The sequence below is a fragment of the Plecotus auritus genome, assembly GCF_963455305.1.
Source record: "Plecotus auritus genome assembly, chromosome: 7".
Lineage (NCBI taxonomy): Eukaryota > Metazoa > Chordata > Mammalia > Chiroptera > Vespertilionidae > Plecotus > Plecotus auritus.
Window position 1 is genome coordinate 13,824,635 of NC_137774.1, and position 12,769 is coordinate 13,837,403.

The following is a 12,769-nucleotide window of genomic DNA, read 5'->3' on the forward strand; positions in this document are numbered from 1 at the left end:
GCCTTGGGTCAGGTCGCAAAGATGGCGTCCTCCGCTTCGGCTCGGCCTTCGGCCGGAAAGCGAGTGGTGAGTCAGGATGAACTGCGGCGGTTGATGAAGGAGAAACAGCGTCTGAGCACTAACAGGAAACGCATAGAATCTCCTTTTGCGAAGTACAACCGTCTGGGCCAGCTGAGTTGTGTCCTGTGTAACACCGCGGTTAAGAGCGAGCTCCTGTGGCAGACTCACGTCCTGGGAAAGCAGCACCGGGAGAAAGTGGCCGAGCTGAAAGGCTCGAAGGAGGCCACCCAGGGGCCGTCCGCCAGCGCAGTGCCTCAGTCTGCCAAGAGGAAGGCGCCGGACTCGGACAGGCACGATGCCAAAAGGCCGAAGGCCTCCCAGGTGCCTCAGGTACAGCCCTCCACGTCCGCTTTGCTCACCAACGTTGACAAAGCAGGGAAGGAGTCCACTAGAGCGACCCCCGGTAAGGCTTCGGCACCCGGTTTACTCCCTGATTATGAAGATGAGGAGGAAGAGGAGGAGGAGAAGGGAGAAGAAAGACCAGAGGGGGACGCCAGCACGCAGCCGCCCGACACACAGGGCAAGGAACACTCACTTTCCTCCTCGCTGGAGGCAACAAGTAGTGGGCTGCCAAGAGATTTCTCGAGTACAAATCCTCCCAAGGCCCCTTTAATTCCTCATTCAGGGTCCATTGAGAAAGCAGAAATACATGAGAAAATAGTGGAAAGGAGAGAAAACACCGCGGAAGCATTACCGGAAGGTTTTTTTGACGACCCTGAGATAGATGCGAGGGTGCGAAAGGTTGATGCCCCAAAGGATCAGATGGACAAAGAGTGGGACGAATTTCAAAAAGCCATGAGACAGGTCAACACTATTTCCGAAGCCATAGTTGCTGAAGAGGATGAGGAGGGACGGTTGGACCGGCAGATTGGGGAGATCGATGAGCAGATAGAGTGTTACCGTCGGGTGGAAAAACTGCGGAATCGCCAGGATGAAATAAAACATAAGCTTAAAGAGGTCCTGACAATAAAAGAACTGCAGAAAAAGGAAGAGGAGAATGTTGACAGCGACGATGAGGGAGAACTGCAGGATTTGTTGTCTCAGGATTGGAGGGTGAAAGGGGCTTTGTTATAGGATTTCAAGGACCCAATATTTCTAATACCTATAAAAAGTGCTGTCTCTCCATATACCGGTTACTCCATCCTAGAAGTGTGATAACCTGACGAGGTTGTTGCAGTACAATATGAGCCTGTGAAAATAGCACTTTGGAAAATTGGTGTAAAATATTTTTGAGGTAAACTTTTGAAAGTTTTTCAGTGTTACATGTTAAAATGCCAACTTTTTCACATATTTGCGGATTTAAATGTATAATTTGGTGTTGGAAAATCTGTAAGCTGTAAATATTGTACATAGTTAAATATATATTTACTTAATTCTGTTTTGAAATTTACAAATTAATAGAAGTAGGACCAACAGACAAGCTTTTAGAGATGAATACCAAGTGTATTGGGACCGCCCCTCCCCCCAGTTCAAACTCAAGAGGGTGTGAGAGCTTTGCGTTGTTTTTAAGAACACTACGCATAGATTCATAAGTCATTCACAGCTAATCAATTCTCTGTGTTGTGTTTCTCTTTCAAACACATGCTGTAGGAGAACATGGTGAAAAATACATGCCAAATATGACCAGCCTCCTTAACCCAAGGTTTCTCGCGAGTAAACCAATGATTCTTGGATGTAGGTTGCACATGAAGATCACCTAAGAAGCTTTTTTTAAAATGTTTTTATTTATTTCAGAGAGGAAGGGAGAGAGAGAGAGAAAAACATCAATGATGAAAATCATTGACTCCTGCACACCCCCCACTGATGATCAAGCCTGCAACCCAGGCATGTCCTTGACGGGAATTGAACCCCGTCAAAAATGAGTAGTAATAATAACCAAGGTTTATATAGTTCTTACAATATAGGTGAGGCAGGATTCTAAGTGCTTTACATGAACTCAGTCTAGTTCCCCTAAAGCCCAGGTATTATGGAGGAGAGGAACAGAGATAAGGTTTGAAAAAGCTTTGAATGCTAGATGAAAGAATTCTTCCTGTAGGCAATGTGGGAAAAGTGGAAGTTTTTGAGCAAAAAATCATATCTGCTAAAAACTTATGGAAGATGACTCTAGTTGCCGTATATACACTATAATATCATATATAATAGGGAATATATATTCTGTGTAGAATGAAATGAGCATAAATAGGGGGAAAGGAAGCTGGTAAACTACTTTGAAACTATTTTAAAGTATAGTAGACTTTAAGTATGGATTGAGAGAAAAGGAATAGATTTGAAAGAATTTCACAGGAAGAGCTAACATTTCAGTGACTAGAAATGGGGTGAAAAAAATAAGAGATATAGAATCGAAAGGTTTGGGGGAGTTTTTTAGTGTATATGCCTAAAAGAAGTTATCTAACACTTATTGAGAATATTCATTATCATTGCTTTTGGTAGAAAGTCTGCTTTCTTGAGCTGTCAGCTGATTGGTGATAGCAACTTCAGTTTGATAACATAGAATGGGCATGCCTGCCTCAACTGTATGAAAGAAACCAGAGTTTTCTATCATTCATTGTTTATTATTATTTTTTAATATATTTTATTGATTTTTTACAGAGAGGAAGGAAGAGGGATAGATAGTCAGAAACATCGATGAGAGAGAAACATCGATCAGCTGCCTCCTGCACACCTCCTACTGGGGATGTGCCCGCAACCAAGGTACATGCCCTTGACCGGAATCGAACCTGGGACCTTTCAGTCCGCAGGCTGACGCTCTATCCACTGAGCCAAACCGGTTTTGGCTCATTGTTTATTGTTTCAAAAGATGAGAAGGTACAAAGATGGGCTTGAATGGTTGGTCCAGTTCTAATGTTGGCTTAAGAGGCGAGGCTAATGATCTAGAGCCCTGTCCATTTAAAAATATAATGCAAGCCACATATATTTTTTTTTTTTTTTAAATATATTTTATTGATTTTTTACAGAGAGGAAGGAAGAGGGATAGAGAGTTAGAAACATCGATGAGAGAGACACATCGATCAGCTGCCTCTTGCACACCTCCTACTGGGGATGTGCCCGCAACCAAGTTACGTGCCCTTGACCGGAATCGAACCTGGGACCTTTCAGTCCGCAGGCCGACGCTCTATCCACTGAGCCAAACCAGTTCTGGCCACATATATTTTTTTAACTTTTCTAGTAATTGCATGAAAAAACAAATGCAAAATTATTTTTAATAAATTTAATCCAAGTATATCCAAAATACTAAAGTTTCAACATGTAATCAATATTTAAATACTAGTGAAATATTTTACAATTTGGGGATTCTACATTTATGAAATTTTGATGTGTCTAACGCATCTCAGTTTAGACTGGCCACATCTCAAGTACATATTAGCCCTATGTGACTAATGGCTACCATAAAGGACTGCAGATTTAAAGAGAAAGGTATACAGGTGGAGCACTGGCTATTGGCTCAGTGGTTAGAGCATTGGCCCATGCATAGAAGGGTTTCAGTTCAATTCCCAGTCAAGGGCATGTAACTGTGTTGCAGGCTTGATCCCTGGCCCCAGTCGGAGCACATGCAGGAGGCAACCCATCAATGTGTGTCTCTCACATCAATGTTTCTCTTTCTCTTCCCCATCCCACTCTCTAAAAATCAATAGAAAGATAATCCTCTGTGAGGGTTAACAAAAAAATAAAAACAGGTATAGGTGGGAAAATTAAATATGCTCAGAGGTAGTGGGCAGAACAATTTACAGTAGTGTTCATTCCTGACAATGGTAGTTATTGAAAAGGTAGATTATGAACCATTGTGGAGGCCCTCAACTGCCATGCTATAAAGAGTTGGAACTTTCTCTAAGTTAACAATTGAGGTTTTTTTTTTAAACAATCGCTTTATATAGAGAGAGAGATTTCCCACCCCCCCCCCCAGAGGGAGAGAAACATTAATGATAAGAATCATTTATCGGTTGCCTCCTGCACGCCCCCTACTAGGGATCGAGTCCACAATTATGGGCATGTGCCTTTGACTGGAATCGAACCCAGGACCTTTCAGTCTGCAGGCTGACGTTCTATCCACTAAGCCAAACCAGCTAGGACAACAATTGAGTATTCTTGAGGTTGTTGAGGTCTCAATTATAACACTGTTAAAGAAGAGCTTAAGCACTGCCAGGTATGATACCACACACATAAACGCCATTGAGTTTTTAGGAAGTCCCAAAAAAGCTCTCAAAATCTGCTCCCAGTGCATGAGTGATGGGGCCCTGACCAAAATCAAGTGAATCCTTGTTAGATCTGAGAGCCATATAAACAAGCTACACACATTGGAGAGCTCCTTTATACCTCTTTGAACTGGGTCAAATAGGTTTTGGCATTAGACTGAATACCACCAATGTTCCCAAATTGTGAGAATTAGTCCCAAGATTTCTTCCAGTCCCTTGTTCTCTTTTTTAGAGAACCCCATAATTTAGCCAACAATACATTAGAATTATTATAAATGCTACAAAGGTAATCCTCTCACCCACTTACCAGTTTAATACAGTTCCCCTACTTGGAGAAGAAAAATGCTGATTTCCTAACTAGCCTTCAAATGTACATTTGCCCAGTGCCTTACAATCTACAAAATGCTTTCATTTAATGATGGAAGTAATAACTACTTTTTGCATGCCAGGGAACAAAATAAGAGGCTGTGGAATTAAAATTGCATGAAAAAGAATATAATTTAGACCTAAAACCTTTAATAGTAACAATTCCTAGATTAGTATGGAGTAACAGGAAGAACAAGAAAATTGGCAAGAGAAAATAAGACACAAGTTCAGGTTCCCATTCTAGCTTTTAATGGCTACTGATCTTGGGAAAGTCATCTCTCTGAACCTTAGTTTGCTTCACTGTAAAATGATGATACCTCACAGGGTGTGGTGAGAATCAAATGACATGTGAAAGAGTGGTAAAAAAAAAAAAAAAAAAGTGGTAAAAAGACCAACCTGACTCTTGAAAGTCAGAACCAGAAAGAGGTTTAAAAAATTAAATATATTTTTATTGCTTTCAGAGAGGAAGGGAAGAGAGGGGAATAGAGAGAAACTTCAATGATGAGAGAGAATCAGTCATCAGCTCCCTCCTGCAAGCCCCCCAACCTGGAATCGAAGCCTTACCTCTTGGTTCATAGGTCAAGACTCAACCACTGAGCCATGCTGGCCAGGAATTAGAGCAGATGGTTTTGTTGATATTTAACTGTAAATCCTTAATCTTGCCATGAGTCAAGTGGCATCTCACCTTTTAAAGATTTTTAAAGTTGCCTGTCTAAAGACAGAGATGGCCTAAGTACTGTTACTTTTGCTTGCAAGGTTTGCCCAGGAAAGTGACAGCTTTCTTAGTGTAATTATGAATAGTGTCCCCTTTCACTCTCAGTAGTATTCCTTTTTGGAGAGCAGAAGTCGAGAGAAAGAGAGAGACTCACCTAAAAGTTAGGTATCAGAGAAAAAACAACAACACTGGAAAGCCTTAATGGATGTAGTATGTTTCCTGTTTATGATGCACCAATGGGCTATACTTGGCTGGATGTTGTATGGGGTGATTTGAGTAAATATATGGGTAGGAATGATGGCTAGAACGATGACCTTAGGTTGCTTTTTAATACTAAGATCTAGTAGCCTATATGATACCAGGAATTTAGAAACTTTAAATTTGAATAGGGAGAAAGAAAAATCCCAAAACTACATCCTATTTTCGGTCTACCTTTCCTCCCTTAATGATCTCCATCCATACCCATGGGTTTAAATATCACCTATATATTGACTCACAATTTATAGCCCCAGCCTTGACCTTATTAGTGGGAGTCATCCTTCATTCCCTTAAGTCCCCAAATCTACTGCATTAGTTAAGGCCTGGCTGCTCTACCTCTAAATATGTCTCCACTGGTCCTAGCCACCCCACCATCTCTTGCATCAATTGTCTATTTCCCCCTCCCTAGCCATAGTCTCTTACCAACAAAGTAGAGTGATCTTTTTAAAATTTAGGTCAGTCTGTCACTTAAAACCATTATATTCTCCCATCACACTTGGGGGGCGGGAATCCTGGTCCTTAAGCCTACTTGGCGCTCAGCTATCACTAATTCAAATGTCTACTACTTATGAACTAATGACCACATTCCCATTAAAGGGGGGTAGGAGGGGAAAGGCAAGCATAACTGATCTATGTTGAAACTAATTATCATTCAGGAATAGTGGCCTGGATGATCAAGTTGGTTTTTTGGTGTGTTTTGTGTTTGTTTTCTTTTCAAGAACAATTGCAAGTCAAGATTGTTTTTGTTTTTAGTGAAATCTCAAACACAAGGTGGGCTGAGTGTGATCCATGGGTCCCCACTCTGTATCTATCTTCTGACTTCATCTGCTACACTCTTCCCCTTGATTCTCACTAGCTAACTTTCTACTCCTCAAACATGCCATTTCAGGACCTGGGCCTGTGGTTCCCTCTGCTTGGAACCTGATTTCAAATAGCATGGCAGTCTTCTCAACATTCACTTCTCAGCCCTAATGGCCCTTTCTCAGATGACATAAACACCATCTTCCCACCTCCCATCACATTATCCTATGAATTCATTAACACTATCTTAAATTAGCTTATTCATTTGTACATAAATTATGTTCCTCCCCCACCAGAATGTAAACTCCACAGGGCAGGAAGCTCGCATGTCTTGTTCACAACTTGATGCCAGGCACATAATAAATAGAGCTCGATATCTGTGGAATGAATAATACCCACAGAGCAGAAAGTTGCTTGGAAAAGTGGTAAAAAGACCAACCTGACTCTTGGAAGTCAGAACCAGAATAAAAGTCCATTGAACAGCTTAAATGACTTAGAAATCTTTTCCTGGCACATGAAGCCCTGACCTGTTCTGAGGGAAGCAGCATAGAGCATACACAACAGGCCCTGGGGTGTAATGGGCACCTCTGCATCTAGCAGCTAATAAAGAGTTCCTCATGGCACCAAACAAGCAAAGAGGGATGTCCATATGTCAGCGGAAGCTAGTGGGCAGTTCTGATTGCCTAGAGGCCTCTTAAGTGGAGAAGAGGAGGGACAAAGTGAACCAGTGGCAGAGTGAGATCAGAGAGTCAGCAAGTACACATTGCCTTCCAGCTGCTCTCAGTCCTCAGTCCCCTTCTCTGCCATCACCATTTTGTTTGGCTCATTTTGCCTGTCACTTGGCAGTCAAAGCTACTTCAGAGTGAGTCGCTGCACTCAGCCACCCTTCAGTGAAAGCACTGCCAGTCTGTAGGAGGAAAGGGGTTCCATCTGGCTGCACGTCCACTTTACTAACAGCATTTGGCAGGCTACAAGCGCACTGGGGAGCCAGCAGTCACCTTTAGGGGAGTTCAGAGGACCACACTGATTGGGTGGTTGATGATGGTGGCTATTGTTTTCGTTGTGTGTGTGCGCGCGTGCGTGCGTGCGCACATGGTTTGTTAACTTTGCCAAGAGTGATTATAAGAGAATATCAACCAAGGTTGTCAGATTATTAATAATAGTTACCACTTACTGGATTCCTACATGTGTCTGGCAGTATGCTAGGGCTTGACATACACCCTCTCTGGTCCTCACAACCAACTTGTATATAATATCTTCATTTTACAGATGAGGAAACATGCTCAGAAGTGAAGGAACTTGCTCAAGGCAACAATTCCACAGTCCTTACTATTACCCTCATCATTATTTAACATGACTTACATTTTCAAATCTCAACACCTCCAGAGTAAGTAAAATAATCATCACCTCTTACGTTGCAGGAGGAACACACAAGGCCAAAAGTGGTAAAGAATTATAAATGTATTAGATCATCTGGAGACCAGATGGGCTGAGCCCCAAAATGGTGCCAGCACCTGGGGACGGGGAGTCAGAGATTTTAAAGGACTCTGGGTGGGCTTTTTCTGGGCAGAGAATTCTCTGGGCTGGTCCAGATTGGAGCGGGGGAGGGAGGGCGTGGAGAGGGGGGCAGGCAAGGGGGGGGAAATGGTCTTAGGTCAAGTGGAATGTGGTCTATGGTAAGGGAAAGGGAATGCTGGTTGTGATGTAGTCAAAAGGTCAGTTCCCAGGGGAAGGGGGTATCGATCCAATTACTTGATCAGAGCTAACAGCCTCCATTTTAGACATCTTTTCGAAGGTCACTCAGCAAATTCATTGCCAAAGTAGGACAAAGATGTAACTTGATTCCTAGTCCAATAGTCTCTAACTATTTAATAATAAAATGTGGAAAATGGGAGAGGTTCCCCCAAAATAGCAAGAATTAAAATTAAGTTGATGCCAAGTTTAAGGGCGCTGTTCAGAGACTTTAGCTGAGTTGGAACTCTCTGCCCTGCCTTCCCCTGTTTCACTAGCAATAAATTTTACTCCCAGTAGTCTCCGATCGGAGCAAGAATAATGACTTCATTTCCCAGACATTCCAACTGGGAAACAACAGTTACACCATGCCCTGTGCTCCACCACTTTTTAACTACATGCCTTTGAGTAAGTTACTTCACCCTTCATTTCCTCAAGTACAAAACAGGGAGAGTAATAGTTTCTACTTTCTGGGACTACTGAGAGGATTAAATGAGTTAAATGCATGTAAGTGCTTTTATTTTTTAAAATATATTTTTATTGATTTCAGAGAGGAAGGGAGAGGGAGAGAGATAGAAACATCAATGATGAGAGAGAATCATTGATCGACTGCCTCCTGCTCGCCCCCTACTGGGGATGGAGCCCACAACCTCTGGCATGGGCCCTGACCTGGAATCAAACCTTGACCTCCTGGTTTATAGGTAAACGTTCAACCACTGAGCCACACCCACCAGGCATTATAGCTTTTTTTAACAAACCAGTAATCTAGTAAGTAAACTGTTTTCCTGAGTTCTGTGAGCTTCTCTAGCAAATTAAACCCATGAAGGGGGTTGGGGGAAACTCTGTCTATAGTTGGTCCGTCAGGAGCACAAGCAACATCCTGGACTTGATTATCATCTGAAGTGGTGGGAATGGGTACTCTTGTGTAACTGAGCCCTTAACCTACGGAGTCTGACACTAACATCAGGCAGATAGTGTCAGAATTGAATTAAACGGCAGGACACTCAGCTTGTGTCACAGAATTGCCTGGTGTAGGAAACCCATGTCTGGTGTCAGAAGTTAAGTAGTATTCAGAGAGTGTTGTATGTAATGGAAATGGAAATGAGTTTCTTCCTTTACAATCACCAAGACCAAGACTGGAACTGAAGGCAGGAGAAGGAGGGCACATTGGCTGTACAGCTGGAAGGCTTCAGTAGGAGGGCTTGGGTGGAAGCTCCCGAGAGAAAAAGGGTAGGGGCTCTCCTGGTATAAAGGAAATGGTGTGAGGAAACAAGAGGAAGGAGTGTGCAACCTGATCTCCAACCTCTGCCACCACATCAGAGCTAGAAAACCAACTGTCACCAGTGATACCTAGCAACCAGCCGAGTCCAGTGGAACAGACACAACTGAAGTTTGCTTCCCAAATAGGCACATCTCTGTGTAAAATACATTTGCCCTTTGAAAGTTATTAACCCGCTTCCTAAAAAATGTAACCACCAGGACTTCACACCAGAAAACCCAACCTAGAAATTCAGGGGAGATGGTAGCAACTTTGCCTCTCTCACTCCATTTCTGTGACCTCAACCCTGCACTGGAAGCCCCTGTCCCTGTGCCATAGCAGCTATTCCCACAGGCATACTGGACTCGACTCCTCTTTGCTCTGTCCTACCTCAACTGGCAGCTGCAGCACAAAGATATTCACAGGAGAGACCAAGAAATGGCTCTGGTTAAGAACCAGCCTCGATAGCTTTTATTAAAAAAGCCATGGGCGCCCTAACCGGTTTGGCTCAGTGGATAGAGCGTCGGCCTGTAATCTCAAGGGTCCCAGGTTCGATTCTGGTCAAGGGCATGTACCGTGGTTGCGGGCACATTCCCAGTAGGGGGTGTGCAGGAGGCAGCTGATCGATGTTTCTCTCTCATCGATGTTTCTAACTCTCTATCCCTCTCCCTTCCTCTCTGTAAAAAGTCAAAAAATATATATATTTTTTTAAAAAAGCCATGGGCTGCCCAGCCAGTGTGGCTCAGTGGTTGAGTGTCGACCTATGCACCGGTAGGTCATTGGTTCGATACCCGATTGGGGCACGTGCCCGGGTTGTGGGCTCGATCCCCAAGAGGATGGAGCAGGAGGCAGCCAATCAATGATTCTCTCTCATCATTGATGTTTCTATCTCTCCCTCTCCCTTCCTCTCTCTCTAAAAATTAATAAAAACATATTTTTTAAAAAACCCATGGGCTGATTTGAATTACACATCTTTCTACAGCTGTTCCCTTTTAAATATTTATCCTGGCAAACACCACCACCGTTTTTTACAACGTATTTTAATTGTGTGACTATTAAGCAAACCAAACCATAAAATCAGTTCTCGGTGTTGAGATTTACATGATTCATAGACCAGAGCTTATTAAAAAGGGGATTCACTGAGAGTAAACTAGCCTCACGAGTGTCCCGCATCGTCTCTCCAAAGGTCTGAAGCCTTTTCCCTATTCCTGCCTATGGCTGCCGAGCTTCCAGAATAGCATAAAAAATGAACAGAATCTACCCATTTTCCAGTGATTTTTTTTTTTTCCTTAACAATTCTGATGAATCTGAACTGGCAGTCATGTCATGCTACATTCCTAAAAGGGGTGGCCGAAGCTCTGAGAGGCTCACAAACAAGGATCAGTGCCCTGGAGGATTTGGGATCTAGGTCGGAGGGAAGGACTTAACCACCTTGGGATTTTGAGTAACTAGGAATTGACAGGAGGCATCCTGCTTATTTGGCATCAAGGTGGTTCTTGATTTGGATCATGAGTCTTCATCCAATAAAACTCTCCCTTCAAAAATGCACTTACACAGATATATAGATAAAATTTCAGGAGGTTCAAGAATACCCCAAAACCTATCCACAGATCCCCTAGGGGTCCATGAGCCTCACATTGTATACTACTTTGTTAGCACCCAAGTGTCCCTTATTTCTCCCCTACATCTGTACAGTAGCCACTTAACTCATTCCCAATTTCTCTACACAGCAGCCAGAATGATAGCAATTGTGTTAAAATCTAAGTCAGTCCTGGCCAGTGTGGCTCAGTGGGTTGAGCATCATCCTGCGCACCAAAGGGTTGCTGTTACATTCCCAGTCGGGGCACATGCCCAGGTTTCGGGTTCGTCCCCCGTCGGGGTGAGTGCAGGAGGCAGCTGATCGATGTTTCTGTCTCACATTGATATTTCTCCCTCTCTAAAATCAATAAAAACATTTTTTTTTAAATCTGTCATATCATGCTACTTCTCTCTTCAGTAAAATCCACTAGCTTCCTAGTTCACCTGCGATAAAAGCCAACAAATTTACAGTAGTTTATAAGACCTACAGAATCTATCTTGGGATACGCTGCAGACCTCCTAACTCTTCTCAACCTTGACTCCTGCTGCTCCAGCCACACCCATCTCCTTGCTAGCTCCCTACATGAGACACATCCTGGCCTTTACTTGCTGCCCCCTCTACCCTGGAGCTCCACGTGGCTCTCTCCTTCATTCTTTCCAGTTTTTACTCAATTGTCACTGCATTTGAAAAAAAAGGTAAAAATAAAATTGAAATTAATTCTAATAATAAGATTTTTATTCCAATATATCCGAAATAATCACTTCAACATATAGTCAACATAAATATATTATTAGATATTCTGCAGTCTTTTTTTTGTTTGGTAACACATCTTTGAAATCGGTGTGTACTTTACACTTACAGCACATCTCAATTCAGACTAGCCACATTTCAGGAGCTCCAGAGCCACATGTGCTAGTGATGACAGCATTTGACAGCACAGAGCTAGGGGAAAAGATAGTTATGGGGATTTTCAAAACAACACTTAAATGCAGTAATAAGAGTATGTACAGGATCACTCAACTGCCAGAATTAGGACTTAAACCTCCAGTGACCTTCTAATCCCAAAGACCTTGTTCAGTCTGGGACACAGAAGAGACTACCTCACTTCAAACAATGGGATGGTGGTTGGCCTCAACCAAGCAAACTTAGTATCTCCAAGACAAAACTCCTCCTCTCCCCTTGAAGGCCTCCTCCTCCCTTCTCATCTCATTTCAGTTGATGGCACCATTATCTACCTGCTCACTCAAGTCATCCTCTTTCATCTTTAGGTTAATGAGCACTTTGTCTAGAAGGTAATTTAAAATCTAAATGTTTATCAAAAAATGCTCCTTTCTCTCCACCACAACTGAGCTTGTTCAGGCCACCTTCATCTGTCACAAAGGACCCCCCCCCCCCCCAATTCTATTGAGATATAATTGACATACGTAAGTTTAAAGTTTCAGCATAATGGTTTGACTTACATAATTGTGAAATGATTATGGCAATAGGTTTAGTTAGCATTCATATAGATACAATAAAAAGGAACAAACATTATTCTTCCTTAAAATTATGGACTGCTTCATGAACTTGCTTGTCATCCTTGGACAGGAGCCACGCTTATGTATTATTCCAATTTTAGTATATGTGCAGCCAAAGCCAGCACCAAGAACTTTCTAATTAGTTCCCTTACTCAGTCTCTCCCCACACCCGGCTTGACAGTAGTTACTGCTTCCTAAGGCACCACAGGGCTCTCCATCCCCTACATATAATAAAGGCCAAGTTCTGTTCACGTGGCACATAACTCCCTCCAGGACCTCATGTTGGCTTACCTC

At 42.8% G+C, this 12,769-nt stretch overlaps 1 protein-coding gene across 1 annotated transcript; it reads left to right on the top strand.

Annotated features, from left to right (window-relative positions):
- Positions 1 to 7,769, top strand: ZNF830 (zinc finger protein 830). Its single transcript, XM_080678154.1, has 2 exons — positions 1 to 1,294; positions 7,660 to 7,769. The coding sequence occupies exon 1, from the start codon at positions 22 to 24 to the stop codon at positions 1,132 to 1,134; it is 1,113 nt and encodes a 370-aa protein (XP_080534280.1). The 5' UTR covers positions 1 to 21; the 3' UTR covers positions 1,135 to 1,294; positions 7,660 to 7,769.
- Positions 7,770 to 12,769: the final 5,000 nt, after the last annotated feature.

Excerpts from the sequence above, each read along its gene's own strand:
- ZNF830 (XM_080678154.1), top strand. The coding sequence starts at position 22 with ATGGCGTCCTCCGCTTCGGCTCGGCCTTCGGCCGGAAAGCGAGTGGTG.